This window comes from Corvus kubaryi, unplaced genomic scaffold, assembly GCF_017639235.1.
Source record: "Corvus kubaryi isolate FWS band 111438036 unplaced genomic scaffold, C.kubaryi_AGA036_p1.0 135, whole genome shotgun sequence".
NCBI lineage: Eukaryota > Metazoa > Chordata > Aves > Passeriformes > Corvidae > Corvus > Corvus kubaryi.
In genome coordinates, this window is record NW_024580669.1 from 456,572 (window position 1) to 472,540 (window position 15,969).

Genomic DNA, 15,969 nt, shown 5'->3' on the forward strand with positions numbered 1-15,969 from the left:
TTTTTATTTATCAAATTTATTAATCAGATTTCTTTTTTATTATTTACTTTTATTTATTTTATTTTTATTTTATATTTATCAAATTTATTAATCAGATTTCTTTTTTCATAACCAGATATTTTTAGCAGTGTTAAAAACCCTCTTTTTTTCCCCCCAAAAAACAAGCCCTTTGAGGCCATCCAACACTTATCCCCACTTATTTGTGGGACATCTCAGCACTTGGAGTTTCTCATGGAAACTGAAAGTGCTGGAATTTTTTGCCCTCGAGTAGTTTTTGAGTGCTCCCCTGACACAGCTGCTTCCAGGTGGCTCCAAATTCCTTTTCTTTTCAGGCTCGGGGCAGTTTTTGGGCCCTACACGCAGCCCTCGCAGGCGGAATACTGGGATATGTGGGCAGCAGTGCGGAATAACGACGGGAATCTCGTTATGGACAGGTACGCTGGCATCAATTCCCTGCTCCAAGGTTCCTGGAGCTCAGCCAGGCTCTGCAGAACTTCCAGCTGCTTCTTTTGGAGTCTGGGATCAACACTGCATCCCAAGAAAGAGCTGGGGGTGATGTCGGAGCAGGGATTCTCTGGGATGGTGCAAGGCAGCGAAATGCAGGTTGGAGTTGGATCTGAGCCTGCACACGGCTGGAGATGTGGAACCTGGGGATTTCTTCTTTGGAAGTCAACGGCTTGGATTTGGGACGGGGGGGAGGGTTTGGTAATGACTGGAGCTAAAGCTGTGGCAGATCCCCCAGCATTGTCCCAGGAGAGATTTGCCTCTGGATTTGAACCTTCTGGGCCATTCCCGGAAGTCCCAGTCCCACATCTCCAGCTTGGGAGTTTGGAAGTTTTGTTTTCTCCAGTTTGTGGCTTTTAGAAGGATCTTGGGCTGGTGGCCACAGGTTCAGTTCCTTGTCTCCCCTTCTCCCACTGGGAGAATGGAGTCACTGAGCCCAGGGATGATGCTGTGGTGCTGTTTTCCCATGGGAGATGCAGATCCCACCTGGATCTGACTGCACAGCCCCGGGAGCAAATTCCAGGCTGGGCAGCACCCACTGCATAACAACGAATTTTCCTTCAGTATTTTGCAGTACATAAACCAGAGAAAGAAGCACAGAGAGCGCTGGGTTGGGGCTTTGATGTCTACCTCGGTCCCACGTGAGTAGGAATCCATTCCTTTTGCTCATTGGGATTGTTGGGAATTGCCTCCCTCACTTCCAGGCGCTGGCTCCTTCCAGGCATCAGGCTCTTGTTACTCTGAGCTCAAATCCAGTTTATCAGCAGAGGTAATTCCCTGGTTCATGGCTGGTTCTCCAAGTGCTGCTCCAGGGAAGTTGAGGAGCTTTTCAAGCCCGAAAAGTTGTAACCAGGGAAAAGTTTGGGGTTTGGAGGCTGAACTTGACCCCAGGGCATACCAGCGAGAGCCCGTTCGGAGCTGGTTGGTTCAGTGCTCCACTGGAAGCTTCCCAAGCTTTTTGTGAGGAGGGAACACTCCTGCAGGTCTCCTTGGCATTAATTTAGGGATGTCCTAATTAATGAATCCATTAATTTATGGCTAGAAAAGCTCTGCCTGTGCTTCCCTTGCAGTGCATCTCATCTACGGGCCCCTGGACCCTGTGAATCCACACCCGGAGTTTCTCCAGTTTTACAAGTAAGACAAAAGTGGGAATGTGCAACTGGGGCTTCATCCCAAGGGATATTTTGCCTGGCTATTCCCTCAATTCCATTCTCATGGAGGCTGTTTTTAATTCCCACTGTGACCTGCACAGCCAGGTGATTCAGTCAGAGCAGTTTGGAAGTTGCTTCCACATTTTAGGCACCCAACTCAGGATTTTCAGTGGATCCCATGATCCACTTTAAAACCACAGAGGGAAGATTTGGTACCTGAGGAAGTCTCCCCCTCCAAACTACCCTGAAGGAAATCCAGCCCTTGGAAGTGGTCAGCTGCTCCAGGCTTTTTTTATCCCAAAAATGGGCAGAATCCTGGCTGTGCCATTGGGCTGAGTGTGCTGCAGTTCCTGTGTTTCAGCCTTGCTCCATTTTTCCACCAGGAAGGTGCTTCCCATGTCCACAGTGTCCGTGCTGGATGACCACATCAGCCACTACCCCCAGCTGGAGGATCCCACGGGATTCCTGAATGCTTATCTGAATTTCATCAACTCCTTCTGAGCTGCTGCAGCTCAGTTCTGACCCTCTGCTTCCGAGTCAGGCTTTGGGGGCAGGAAAAACCCCCTTGATTTTATCTCCCACATCCAACACTGCACTCACACCCTCATCCTGGGCTGCCAAACAGAGTTAAATCCTTGGAGCACTGGAAAAATGAGGGGAAAAGCAGGATGCTGACAGCTCTTCCAATCCTCTACTCCCCTTCTTGCCCAGCTTCTGTATTTAGAGAGGCAGGGGTTTAAATTAGCATTTAAACGTGTTCCTTCCTTCCATCCTCACCCTGACTTGGGAAGAAACACCAGTTCATCAGCAGGTCCCTCCATCCCCTTCCCTTCCCAGTTTTCCATATGGGATTTTTCCCAATTTGAACCCAGGAAAAGGCTGCCCTGGGGTTTGGTATTACCTGACATAAGGCTCAGAGAATTGAATCTGCCTCAAGAGGTGGAGTTTTATCTCTCTCTGTACATTGATTTTTCTGTGTGGAAGAAGAGACAGTCACAAAAATATTGCAAATTTGGAGGTTTGGGGTGGGTTTTAATTGTTTATGTTGGGAATTTAATAGCATCCCTTTAGGAATAAGAGGATTTTGCTTCATAAACAGCCACGATGGGCTATTTTTTCTGTACTGGAGCAGACAGAATTAGAACAAAAAAATTCTATTTTATTAACAGTAATTCATATGAATTCCACCACTTGAACCAGTGTTTATTTTCTGTTAATAAAAAGCAATTTTGACAAAAATCTGATTCCATTTTCTCACCCCCTGCATCTTTTATCTTCCCTGGTTGACTGCAAGTGGCCAGAGATGCCATAAGTTAGGTGGGAATGTGTAAGTGACAACGAGGGAAGGGACTTGGGAATGGCTCAGTACCAGCCAGCCACGAATGGAACATCATACAAAATATTTCCCAAATTGAGGAATAAAAACTACATGCAGAAGGACAGCCAGGAAAAGGAGGAATTCCAGGAATTGCTGTGCTGGAACTCTCAGCCCACGGAAGCCAGGATGACATCGACGGACGTCTCATCCTTGCTCCTGACTGTCACCTGCATGGTCACACCGTCCCCCAGTGCCAGCCTGGACCTCACCAGGACGTCACAGCCACCTCTGTACACACCTGGGACAAAGCAACAGGGACAGGTCACTTTGGGAGAGGCTCAGGGATCCAGTCCTGATCCAGGGACAACGGCTGAGGGCAAGGCAGGTTTGGTCTTCAGCTCTGCACGTGGGTCACAACCCCATGGAATGCTCCAGGCTGAGGGAGAGGGGTTGGAAAGCTGGGAAAGGCCCTGGGGGTGCTGGTGACAGTGGCTGGACATCCCCAGGTGGGTAAGAGGCTGATGGCACCTGGGCTATGCCAGCCCCAGTGTGGGGACTGTCCCCTGTGCTGGCCCTGCTGAGGTACCACCTGGAATCCTGGGGGCAGCTCCTGACAGGAGAGACCTGGAAGGGCTGGAGTGTGTCCAGGGAAGGGGCTGGAGCCCCAGGAGCAGCTGAGGGAGCTGGAAAGGGGCTCAGCCTGGAGCAAAGGAGGCTCCGGGGGGACCTTGTGGCTCTGCACAAGTCCCTGACAGGAGGGGGCAGCCGGGGGGGTCGGGCGCTGCTGGCAGGGAACAGGGACAGGAGAGAGGGAATGGCCTCAGGCTGGGCCAGGGGAGGGGCAGGGGGATTTTAGGGAAAATTTCTCCATGGAAAGGGTGGTCAGGCACTGGCACAGCTGCCCAGAGCAGTGCTGGAGTCCCCATCCCTGTTTGGATTTCAAATTCCTGTGGATGTGGCACTTGGGGACATGGGCAGTGGTGGCCTTGGCAGTGCTGGGAATGGTTGGACTCCATGACCTCAGAGGGCTTTTCCAACTTAAACAATGCCATGATTCTAGAAGAAGTTGTGGGTGCTGCAGAGCAACTCAGGATGTGTCTTTAGCAACAGGAACTTGAGAACAAGATGCTCCCAGAATCACCCTTCTGAGATAAGCTCAGGCAAGGAATTGAATTTGTCTGCTCTGGGAAGTTCTCAAATCAGAGATTCTCCACCATTCCCACAGGTAGAATTCCCTCATTCCAGGAGACACAGAGCTTGGCCTGAGCACGTCCACAACAGAGGGCTCCAAGTTGGCACCAGCTGCATTCAACACACTGGGTCCCTTCACTTTTCTACAGAGAAAAAAAACCCCTTTCCTACAGAGAAAAAACTCCCAAAACAACAGCAGGATCTCCTAAACCATTTCCCTTCATTTAGAAAAATCTGTGGGGCCATGGAAACCTGGAGTTCAGCAGCAGGAACACTTACCAGCCAAGTAGAGGGTGTGAGAATTTTTGTTTTCTGGCACTTTATCTGACCTCTCACAGGGCTGCATGCCCAGGAACTTGATGATGTTATTGACAGCCTCTGCATTCAGAGATTGAAGGAGAAAATGATTCCAGGTAATTATTTATGACACGAAATAAAATCCCAGCATGATTTCCCAGGTGGGTCACCAATAAACGAGGGATTCTCTTACCATCCAGGGTTTTAATGGAACTGAGTGCAAAGGTTTCTTCTTTCTCAAAGTCATCTCCCACCTCTTCCCAGGCAGCTGCAAAGTTGGGTTTTAGAACCTTCTGGAGATGATCAGACACTGTCACCTCCAAGTCTTCCAACTGGGAGGAAAAGAAAAGGGAAATTTTCAGGCCAGTTATGGAAATGATCCTCACCTTGGAAAGGGAAAGAGAGCCCACAGCATTTTGCCAAGACAATTCCTGGTTTTAATTCCAGGAGAACTGTTTAATCACAGCTTCTAAAAAGAGGGAAAATAGTATTTACGGTGGAAACTTTAAAAATATTTACACAAAACATCTGTGAAACTAAAGGAAAGCAGAAAATGAGGCAATCACTAGATGGGCCAAAGCCCTTTACAGCCCCTACTGGGCTTCCATGGAGAGACTTTCTCAGAATCCAGGGAATCCCAGAATGGTTTGGGTGGGAAGGGACATTAAGGATCATCTACAGTGCCACCCCTGCCATGGGCAGGGACACCTCCCACTGTGCCAGGCTGCTCCAGCCCCAATGTCCAGCCTGGCCTTGGGCACTGCCAGGGATCCAGGGGCAGCCCCAGCTGCTCTGGGAATTCCATTCCAGCCCCTGCCCACCCTCCCAGCCAGCAATTCCCAATTCCCAATCTCCCATCCAGCCCTGCCCTCTGGCACTGGGAAGCCATTCCCTGGCTCCTGGCCCTCCAGGCCTTGGCCCCAGTCCCTCTGCAGCTCTCCTGGAGCCCCTTTAGGCCCTGCAAGGGGCTCTCAGCTCTCCCTGGATCCTTCCCTTCTCCAGGGGAACATTCCCAGCTCTCCCAGCCTGGCTCCAGAAGGAGCCTTTATTTCCCCCCAGTACCTCCTGGGATCTGGCTTTTATCCCCATCACTGACCACACAATTAACAGAAATGCAAATGCTTGGGGTGGAAAGATTGGGGCACAATTCTGAAAACAGACAGTGGAAGTTACTCCTTCCTCCCTTCTTGTCTGATCCCACAAACTCTCCATAGGGTACTAAAACTTTTGACAGAAATGAGGTTTTGGGGAAGGATCCAAAAATGACATTTTACAGTATTTTGGTGTTTCAGGCAGACCTGCCATGGACTGATTTCAGGTTTGAGAGAAAATGTGACCCAACGGCCACATTTATCCCAAATTAGTGCCAATGGGAAAAGGGAACAAATCCTGGACTCACCACATATTCATCCTCATACCCATCCTCGTCTGGCACCCCCGTGTTGGGGTCGCAGTCCCGCACCGTGAACTTCATGGTGCAGCTGAAGGTACAAGTGACTGGAAGAGAGAGAAATCTGGGATAACTAGGGCAGATTCCTCTGCTGGAGCCCTCTATTCCCAAAAAGAGACTGGAATATCCACCAGTTTTGCCCCAGGAATACAGAATGTGGCTGGGGCAGAGCACTTTAATATCATTTTTCCCTTTGATTTGAAAATAAAGGCCAAAGGAGAAGCTCAGGAGTGTTCCAGGGGTAACAAGCCACTGATTCCAAATGCTGCCATGAGATCCAGCAGTAGCCACCAGGAGGAATTCCACAAGGATTTCTGACAAATGGAATATGATCCAAACCCACAGTTCAGCAAGTTCAGATTAGTTCTGATCTTCCCAGGTATTAAAATAACTTCCAAATCCACTTCACTGCTAAGTCATGTAAATAACTGCAAACCCAGTGGTGTTTCAGTGAGACTAAGGAAAGAAAGGGAAGTTTCATGCCCCAGAAAATCTCATTCCTACATTTTGTACTTGTTTCTAATTCTCTAAAGCCTCAAATTAAGAATATTTTTATTCTATTTGCATTTTCCTTTTACTGGTTCAGTCCTTAAACACTACCAAACATCCACAGTGTGAAACGTGCTCCTTTCATTGATCCCAGGCAGTAAATCCAAGTTTCCATTACCTGCATGCTCTGCAATCCTCTTTAACACCCCATTTTTCATCATCCAACACCACTGATTATTTATAACCATTATTCTGCTAAAAACCAGCACTTGTGACACACAGAAAAGAAACAGCAAAGAACCTCAGGATGAACCAAATCCCACACCTCCAACTCCTGGTGTTCTCCCCAAACCTTTACGTGAGGGATTTGTTGGGCAGAATTTCTCACCTGCAGTGGGGTCATCCTGGGGGATCCTGACCAGGGTGTAGCACATTCCAGGCTGGTTGTAGGCCAGGCTGGGAGCTGGGATGCAGCAGATCACATCATAAGCATCTGATGGCTCCATCTGCACTGTGACTCTCTCCAAGAGCTGATCATTCAAGGTGTTTGTGCAATCAAACTGCAGCAGGAAACGAGGAAAAGGACTTGCAAACACGTCAACATCAAGAGTTTTTCCCCCAAATCACCAAAAATCTTCCATGGCATGCAGCGAACTTCCTGCATTTCAAGCAACTCTGCCAGATCCTGCTGCACCCTGGGAAAAGGGTGTGAATTCCCTCACCTGGAAAACGATGTGGTTTGGGAACACGTGTTTGATGCAGCGAACAAAATACTCTGTTTCTGCTTCTGTGAGCTGCACTGGTTCTGAAGATTTGAACAAAGGACCCAGGCCCTTAAATTCTGGGATGGCTGCCAGTTGTTCTGTGCAGGAAGGAAAAGAAGATCAACAGTGACAGGCTCTGATCCTGCCATCATCCCAACACTTCATGGACTCTAGGAATGGTTTGGGTTGGGAGCAATATTAAAGATAATCCAGTTCCACCCCCTAGACACCTTCCACTAACCCAGGTTGCTCCAAATCCTGTTCAGCGTGGCCTTGAACACTTCCAGAGATCCAAGGGCAGCCACAGCTGCTCTGGACAACCTGTGCCAGGGCCTCCAGCCAAGAATTCCTTCCCAATCTCCCATCCAGCCCTGCCCTCTGGCACTGGGAAGCCATTCCCTGTATCCTGTCCCTCCAGCCCTTGTCCCAAGTCCTTCTCCAGCTTTCCTGTAGCTCTGCAGAGCCACTGATCTTCTCTCCTACCTTGAAATATATCCTGGCGTGACGGAGCCACTTTCTCAGGTTTGCTGGTCACCAGGGCAATCTCTGTGGAGAAAAAAGCAAAGACTCAGTGCTCTGTCTCAACTAAGCCATGCAGAAGGTTTAAATGCCATTAAATCTCCACTAAATATTCCTTAAATTATATTCATTAAATGTTCCACACATTCTGCTGCAAACCACTGCCAGCCTGGCTGCTCACACACTGAAACACCTTTTTTTTTTTTGGTGTGGAAATAGTGAATTGAAAGTAGAAAAAAAGAAGTCTGAGTTATGAGGAATAAACCACACCTTAGCCACGAAGAGACAGCAAAAAAATGGAAGGAGGAGAAGGGAGCAAAAAAACAAATCCAAAGCTGGTTGTGCTAAGTCAAGACACTCAAGAATTGTGCAAGGATGTGGAAGAAAGCCAGGGAAGTGACTGAGTGCTCCTGGAAAGGCTTTTTTCCAAAGGCTATGAACCAATAAATCCTGATGAAGTACAGACTTGTCCCTGATAACAAGATCAGCACAACAACAGCAGCCCCAAGGCTTCAAGCCTTGCCTCCAGGCCATTTCCATGAAGCCTGGGTGTTACCTGCTTTCTGTTCAAAGATTGGTGCTGTAGCCAGGGGAACTGTTTTCATGTCAAAGGGTTTCTCTGAAGGCTCCAGTGTGTACTGGTGCAGGGCTTTCTCCATCCCAGGAACAGAGACTGTCAACCCTGCAGAGGAGAAAGGCAGAAAAATTCAGTTTTAAGAGCTGGAACTGCCACAGGCAATGCCACGCAGGGCTGATCCACAGGAAACACAAACAGGCAAAGGAGAAAAAAAGCTGCTCTGAAGATGACACAAAGTTGCCAAGTCTAAACAGTTCACTCTCAAGAATCTTACATGTATTAAAATTAAGTTCTCTGCTCATACAAATATTCAGTTACAGACATAAAATGTCGTTATAATCCACCCTCATCCTCGTTTTGGATTGGAAAAGACTGAGCAAAAATCAAAAAATTTACGCCAAGTGAAGGAAGAATCAATGAGAAAAGCCCAGCTCAAACTCCTGGCTCCATTTCCCAGACCATGCTTCCCCATATTTTGCTAAATCCACCACTCTCACCATAAGCACTTTGCAGGCAAGTGCTAAGGCCAGAAATAAACATGTGAATTAACAGCTCAGAGTGGTTTCCTTTCTCCCACTGACCATTAAAAATGTAGGCAGCATTCAGGGCCAGCTGTCTCTGCTGCAGGACGTTCAGGTAGAACGTTGCCCTGTCCCGGACCTCGTCGTCGCTGTCCATCATGCACCTGTTTGGGGACAAGGGGACAGGGGTCAGCCAGCTCTGGCCATCAGAGAGCTGAGCTCAAAATGGCACTGCCAAAACTGGCTTTGATACTGCAATGACAGTCAGAGCTCCTTCAAGAGATTTTTCAAATTATGTAAAAATGTGTTTCTACAGTACAGGAGTTGGTTTAATTTCAATTAAATCATTAACACTACATGTCTTAGCAAGAGACATGAACCTGTGACATGGGAACACCCAGCTCTGGAAACACAAAAGTTATTTATGAGTAACCTGGATAGGAATTTTCTTGCTTCGAGGGGTGTAAAAAATGCCCACATGTAGAAAAGCTCTGTAGGGGGAGAGTTTTTATATGGGCAGATATTGATAGGACAAGCAGGAACAATTTTAAACTAAAAGAGATTTAGGTTGGATGGGAGGAGGAAACTCCTGGCTGGGAGGATGGGGAGGCCTTGGCAGCTGTGGCTGCCCCTGGATCCCTGGAAGATCCAAGGCCAGGCTGGATGTGGCTTGGAGCAGCCTGGGATACTGGAAGGATTCCACCATGGCAGGGGTGGAATGGGATGAGCTTTAAGATCCCTCCAACCCAAATCAGTCAATGATTCTGTGATTTATTACCTCCTGAGCAATGTTCTCAGACCAAATTACCATCTCGTTTCCATGACTAATCCCATCTCTCACTTCCTTGTCTCCAGCAGTGCTCTGCTCCCTCCAGCCATGCATTTTCCCACTCCTCAACCGGCATTGACAACCTCAGTGCAAGTTCCAGCCAGGTCTGATCTTCCTTCCCTGGCTGCTTCCAGGGAATCAGAGGGCTCTGTGTCACCACAGGCTCAGCACAGGCCCAGCCATCCCCACTCACCTCTGGAGCAGCACCAGGATACTCGGAAGCAGATTCTCATTCTGTGCCCCAAACTTTGCCAAAGCACTGACAGCAGCTGCAGAGAGAACAGGGAGGTGTCAGAGGGGCCCAAGTTCTGCACAAACACATTCTCACAGCCCTGAATTTTCAATTTCCAGACCCTTTCACTTCCACACCATAAACCTTTCAGTGATATGGATTCCTGTATTTCCAAATGGAAATAATTTTGTGATCAAGATCAGCTTAAGAGCCCTGCAGCTCTGTTCTGAGAGAGCTCTCCATGAGATATTTGTTAAGATCTGTGGAATATTCCAGTTGTTGGCCCTTCTGCCATTTGCAGCAGCTGCCACTCCAGATAAATCTGTTTTCCACACAAGCACCCAGTGGTGACCAGGGCCAGGCTACACCCAGTGGCTTTGCAGGCAGCTCAAACCCCTCAGCAACCACTTGGAGCTTCCTCTCCAAACAAATCGAACTTCAGCTTGGCACCAGCTTGGAGAAAATCCCCACCCAGAAAGAAGAGGAAGCTGTTTCAGGAAGTACAAACTTAGGACGATGACATTAAATAGGGAAGCAGCAGTGTCCCCTCCTCATGTATTACATCTTGAATTCCAGCAGACACTCTAAGGGCCTAGAACCAATCTATTATTTATGCTCTGAAGCCCAGGTGCTGACGCCAAGATGACGTGAGGAGTTGAAACAACCTCAGGGTAAAACCACCTCCGCAGCTCTGCACAGGGCCTGGGGAAGAACCATCACTCCCCATACTCCAAACCCACTTTTAGCCTGGGAATTCTCAGCCATGGGAGCTTCCAGGACTGGAGCTGCACTCACCAGCCCTGGAGCTGCACTCACCAGCCCTCACAGCCTCGTTCTCCAGCACCACCCTGTTGAAGATGAAGCGGATGTACTTGGACGGGGACGGTGTCCTGGGGCCCTCCTTGCCCAGCAGGTGCAGGATCTTGGTGGCCAGCACGGTGTGCTCGCAGTCCTCGATGAACTCGCAGAGGTGAGCCAAGCCCGCCTCCTTGCTCTCAGGGTTCTCCTCGATGATGCTGATGATACAATCCACAATGGCTCTCTTGTACTCAAAGCCACCCTGGCAAAGGGAAATCAGGGACAGTGACCCTCCGATCTGAGCGAGGCTCAGCTCCCTGATGCTTCAGTGACCGCTCGCCATGGAGAAAACAATCATCTGTACAAATTGGGGTAAGGAAAGGTGTGCTGCATGACCTCACAGAGCATTCCCAGCCCCCTGACCCATCAAGGCACAACATCTGAGCATCCTCAGCTCTAAATCCTGAGCATTTCACACAGCTCCGACCCACTCAAGCACATCTTTCAGTGCACCCACCGACAGAAGAGACCCTTCCCATCACCAAGCAGGCTCAAATCTGCCAAAACACCCCCCAGAGCAAGTGTCACACGTACATCATCCCTGAGCATGTTGGAGAGGAAGGTCATCATGACACTGTGCTTCCGAGGGTACTTCTGGCACAGGGCACTGATGGCCTGCACAACCACAACCTGCAGAACAACACAGAAGGACAGGGGTCATGTGTTTGCTTTCCTAGGAAAAACACAGGCTTCTATCTCAAGTTGTCACCTTGATTGATTTACAAGGATAAAAATCAGGTGGTGGATTCTCGGGGCCAGCATGTAACAACTTTGTGCCAGGGTGCTGGTAGACCTGGCTCTGGCAGAGAGACTGGAATTTAGGATGGAATATGTTAACTCAAAAGCCTCCTTATCCGCCTTCCTTCTGCCCAGGGATGATCATGATGCAATTTCAACTTGTCACATTCTGTCATTAAAACTCTTTGCAATTTCAAATTTATCGAATACTCATTTTTCTCATAAAAACAAGGACTTAAGACCACTTTAAGCAGACTGATTTTGCAGAGACCTGCTGTGCTCCTCATGATGTAACACGTACAACTGAACCATCCTGAACTAATTTATTACCAGTTTAGTCACTATAAAACTTACAGATATGGTAGGAATTTAGAATTCACAGTTTCCTAGACCAATGTGATATAAATTCAATCAGAACAATTAAAATCCTTTTTCCTCTCTAAAACAACCAGAAGGAAGTACAAGATTTGCAGGATATTGCACAGGAGCACAGGAGCCAGGAATCCACCAAATGATATTTTCCCTTTCTTGGACTGGTGGGAGGAATTTTTTAGGATATTTAAGCTGGAAAGCAGAGCACTGCACCTTCTGAACTTCGCCCTACCACACGAAATCACCGAAGCATTAACAGACAGGAAAAGCTTGATAAAAAACAAGAATGGGAGAAAAACCTGCAGCTGGAAAGAGCAGAGGCCTCCAATGCCACACCTTAAACTCATCTGATATTTCTGACACGAAGGAGGAGATCTGTTTCATGAGCCTGTCCACGCTGCTCTCGCTGCCCGTCTTCAGCAGTGTGGTGATGGCCAGGGTGGCGATGCTCCGGTTGGAGTCGGTGATGAGGTTTTCCAGGTCCAGGTTGCAGGCAGTGACTGCAGATGGATGCTTCATGGCCACCTGCAAGGAATGCAGTTCCAAAATTATGTGGGAGCAGGAGCATCCTGCAGTTCAAAGCATTTGATGCAATCAGAGCTCAGGGTTTTGGTTTCAGCGTTTTAAACGAATTTTAAGTTACAGCTCATGGGTTTGACAGTCACAAATTGCTGCTGTTGTGTTCTGCAGCTCTGCAATCAGAGTATTTCCTTCACGTGGATTTTGTAATGTTAAATATCCAGGATTCTGCTTCCTTCCAGCTGAAAGCTCACAAATTATGTAACTACAGCTTGTTATATCCCTGTGGTCCAGAAATCAGCAAACACAGCCCGAATGCAGAAAGATTTCTGTCACACCAGGGGATCTGGCATGGAAAAGCCAATTCTCCAGCATGGAAGAATTCCAAATAAGGTCATCACAGGGGCAGCTGCTCTGCTTGAGGTAACACATCATTAGGCACTGTTGGCTAGATCTGAGCTCAGAGAATGAAGTTTATTCAGAGGTTTTGAAAGCACTCACTTTATTAAGGGTCCGGACGGCTGCATAGCGCAGGACAGGTTTGGGAGAGCTGCAGAAAAGTTGTAACACTGGGGAAAAAAAAACAAACCAAAAAACAAAAGGATGACCTCTTTCAAAGAAAGGGAATAGAGTAGAAAGTCTAATGTATCTCCATTCAACTACACACTGATAAATAGTCATGCAGCTCTATGCATAATTTATCACGAGCTTCACACGCAGGTTAAAAATAAACTCCTGGGTTTTTATCCTATTACCAGTAACAGGAGGGTTCTACAGTTGCCTTTACATTCCAGGTCTGTATTCCAGGTGGAGGAGAATTTTCCCAGAGAAACTGTGGTTGTTCCATCCCTGGGAGTGTCCAAGGCCAGGTTGGACAAGGCTTGAAGCAGCCTGGGATAGTGGAAGGTGTCTCTGCCCATGGCAGGCACTGGATGATCTTTAAGGTCCCTTCCAACCCAAACCATTCCATGATTCCCTCCCATCCCAACTTCCTGCAGCTGGATAAAGACAAGTATCACCCTGTGCCACCTCTACTGCCATTTATCTGGATGAAACAAGGAAAAAGGATCTCATCCAAAAGCCCTTTAACGTGGGGACAATCAGAAAATTCAGGGTTTGGGTATTATAATTGTGCTGTATTTTCTCTCAATTTCTTTATTACCCTTTGTTTCAGCTGCTGCAGGGGTACAATGGGCTGTGACCAACCTGACACAGCAGGTGCCAGCTCCCTGGCCGTGCAGTTTGGCAGGTGGATGATGGCAGAGGCAGCCTCATAAATCACCATCTCATGCTTGTTCCTCAGGCAGCTCTCGATGAAGTCGAACAGGGGACTTTCATGGCTACAAACACAAGAATCCCAAGATCTTTTAAGCTGGAAAAACCCTTTAAGATCGAGGCCAAGCATTATCCCAACAGCTACAGTTCTGTCTCTGTGGAGATTTCCACAAACACTGAAAAAATGCTGCTGTTTCCAAACCCTAACTGATTTTTGTATTTCAAATTCTGCCTCTTACTTACCCCTCTTCAGACTCCTTGAGGAGTTTGCTTGCAATCCTGATCAGCATGCAGTAGGCAAACTGGGATTTCAGCCCAGATTTGGTGAATTTATTCAGCATCTTGGACACAGCCAGGCGGTCGTTTTTCCTAAGGTGATAGAGCAGCCCCAAAGCATGATACTATGGAATGGGAAACAGAGGGGCAGGCACTGAGTACAGCTGGAAGAGCCACGTTAAGACATCAAAGAGGGGTAAAAATTGCTCTTTCCTTGCAGAAATACCTTCTAACCTCAACTGAGCTGAGTTTCCTGACAAGTTGCAAAGATCTGCAACGTTTCCTTCCCCTTTCTGTCCACTCTCAACTATTCCTGAAGATCCAAAGAGCCACAAAGTTAATTTATTTCCTTCCCCCCCCCCCCCCCCATTAAATATCATAACTTCAAAGGTTTCAACTTTGCACAGTCTGCATTTCTAATGCACTCCACACCCAGGATATCCCAAGGCCCTGAAATGAGAGCTGACCTCACAAAAACCCTCAAGGTCTTTCTGATGGAAGCACAAAGGAACATTTCTAGTTCCTTGCTAAGTTATTTTTGGGGTTTCCCCCCCCCCCCCCTCCATAAAGCTGATTTACTGTAAGGCTTAATGAAGCTGCTAAGTGGGCAAGAACAATGCTGATTTTACAGAATCTTTCTGATCATGAGTCTGCAACAGACAGAATAATTCCATATTCTGAACAGGCAGAATAAGTCCATTTCCACCGATGTCTGGAATATCTGTGCAGAAATTTTGCTCTTGGGGAGATGTTACTGATATTTGGGTTCATCTTTGTGGTCCTTTTGCATCTGGCAAAGTTTCTGAAGGCCGAGAGATGCTCATTGGGAGGCAGTGAGATAATTTCCCAAACTTTTTGAGCACTCAGATTCAAAGCCCTTCTGCAACCACCACTGTGGGACAGGCAGCAGCATTCCAGCTATCAGAAATTTAGCAGGAGAAGGGAAGAGAACTCCAGAGCCAGCTCATAATTAACAACCTTGTGCTGGCATCATGGTAAAACTCATGATTTTTTTCAAACAGTCGAGTTGTTTCCCACAAATCACAATCCTGGCTTTTAAAAGAGTAAAGGAAAAGAAGGTATTTTTTCTGAAGTCTTCTTAAGAACTCCCAGAATTTCACTAAACCCCCCCCCAGTGTTTTTAGGGCCAGCCACCCTCAAACACACCTGTACCATGATGTTGTCACTGGAAGCTGCTTCCTGAGCTTCATTGATCCACCTTTTGACCACGTCATAGCTGATCTTCATCATGTGCTGCAAAAAAATTGGCATTGGAGCCAAGCTCACAACAGATTTCCCAACACAGCCAGTCTTTATCCTGTAAACTGTGATTTTCCTTACATCTCAGTCTCAAATGACCACGCTTCCACTTCTATTGATAAAAAAATGAACTAATGAGATCTTTCCCAGCCTTTTCTCCTAAACAAGGGAGAGGAAAACAGAGTGGATTCCTTCATCTTGCCCTTCTGGTGCCTATTAGCAGAAATAATCCTGAATTGCAGTTTTAGCAGGTGATTTCATGGCCCCTCCCCAGATAAATTCATGTTCTACACTGACTGCAGAGATGATGAGCATTTTGCACTAGAAATTGTTACGATTGATGTACTCAAATGTTAAGGAAGGAATTTGAGGAGAGAAAGGAAACTCTGTTTTTCCCTTATTTTCCAGTGAGATGAAGAGTCATGCCAGAGAAAGGACAAAACAAACACAGCAGACTCACCTTCCCAGCTGGACACAACCCCAGATTTACAAAAATCTTCTGCTTTACTTACCAAGGAAGACACCAGAGCAGAGCTGGACACGCTGGGGACTTTGTCCACAATGGCCTGTTTCATGTACCTCTCGATGGCTTGTAGCATTGTACCCTAAGAGGGGAAAAAGAGGGAAAAAGGGAAGCATGGATACTTTGGAGGAAGAGTATAAAAGCAGCATAAGGCAAAAATCCACATTCAAAGGACCCTCAGCAAAAATCTCGAGTTAATTCTGCAAGGCAGACGTGGGTTTGAGCTGCCTGGTCCTGAAGGTTCAGTGACAAAGTCACCAGCAGAGCAACCCCAGATCAGAAAGGAGCTCCCAAACATTCCAACTG

At 47.5% G+C, this 15,969-nt stretch overlaps 2 protein-coding genes across 6 annotated transcripts in view; one reads left to right on the plus strand and one right to left on the minus strand.

Moving 5' to 3' along the window:
* MEST overlaps positions 1-2,899 on the plus strand; it is a 7,276-nt gene extending 4,377 nt beyond the window's left edge. For all 3 annotated transcript variants that reach the window (XM_042051783.1, XM_042051766.1, XM_042051774.1), the window contains 4 exons: positions 333-434; positions 1,069-1,145; positions 1,575-1,638; positions 2,039-2,899. In XM_042051783.1, coding sequence (XP_041907717.1) covers positions 333-434; positions 1,069-1,145; positions 1,575-1,638; positions 2,039-2,156 — 361 coding nt within the window. In that variant the 3' untranslated portion in view covers positions 2,157-2,899. The remainder of the gene's footprint in view (positions 1-332; positions 435-1,068; positions 1,146-1,574; positions 1,639-2,038) is intronic.
* COPG2 (COPI coat complex subunit gamma 2) overlaps positions 2,794-15,969 on the minus strand; it is an 18,461-nt gene continuing 5,285 nt past the window's right edge. For 2 of the 3 annotated variants that reach the window (XM_042051739.1, XM_042051753.1), the window contains exons 7-24: positions 15,653-15,745; positions 15,048-15,134; positions 13,848-14,005; positions 13,536-13,669; positions 12,831-12,898; positions 12,147-12,335; positions 11,235-11,330; positions 10,659-10,902; positions 9,804-9,879; positions 8,842-8,945; positions 8,240-8,365; positions 7,648-7,710; positions 7,123-7,262; positions 6,789-6,960; positions 5,861-5,958; positions 4,655-4,793; positions 4,444-4,542; positions 2,794-3,271 (exon numbers count right to left, since the gene is read on the minus strand). In XM_042051739.1, coding sequence (XP_041907673.1) covers positions 3,141-3,271; positions 4,444-4,542; positions 4,655-4,793; positions 5,861-5,958; positions 6,789-6,960; positions 7,123-7,262; positions 7,648-7,710; positions 8,240-8,365; positions 8,842-8,945; positions 9,804-9,879; positions 10,659-10,902; positions 11,235-11,330; positions 12,147-12,335; positions 12,831-12,898; positions 13,536-13,669; positions 13,848-14,005; positions 15,048-15,134; positions 15,653-15,745 — 2,217 coding nt within the window. In that variant the 3' untranslated portion in view covers positions 2,794-3,140. Of the gene's footprint in view, positions 3,272-4,157; positions 4,308-4,443; positions 4,543-4,654; positions 4,794-5,860; positions 5,959-6,788; positions 6,961-7,122; positions 7,263-7,647; positions 7,711-8,239; positions 8,366-8,841; positions 8,946-9,803; positions 9,880-10,658; positions 10,903-11,234; positions 11,331-12,146; positions 12,336-12,830; positions 12,899-13,535; positions 13,670-13,847; positions 14,006-15,047; positions 15,135-15,652; positions 15,746-15,969 lie in introns of those variants that run through there. The other variant, XM_042051745.1, reaches the window with a different exon arrangement.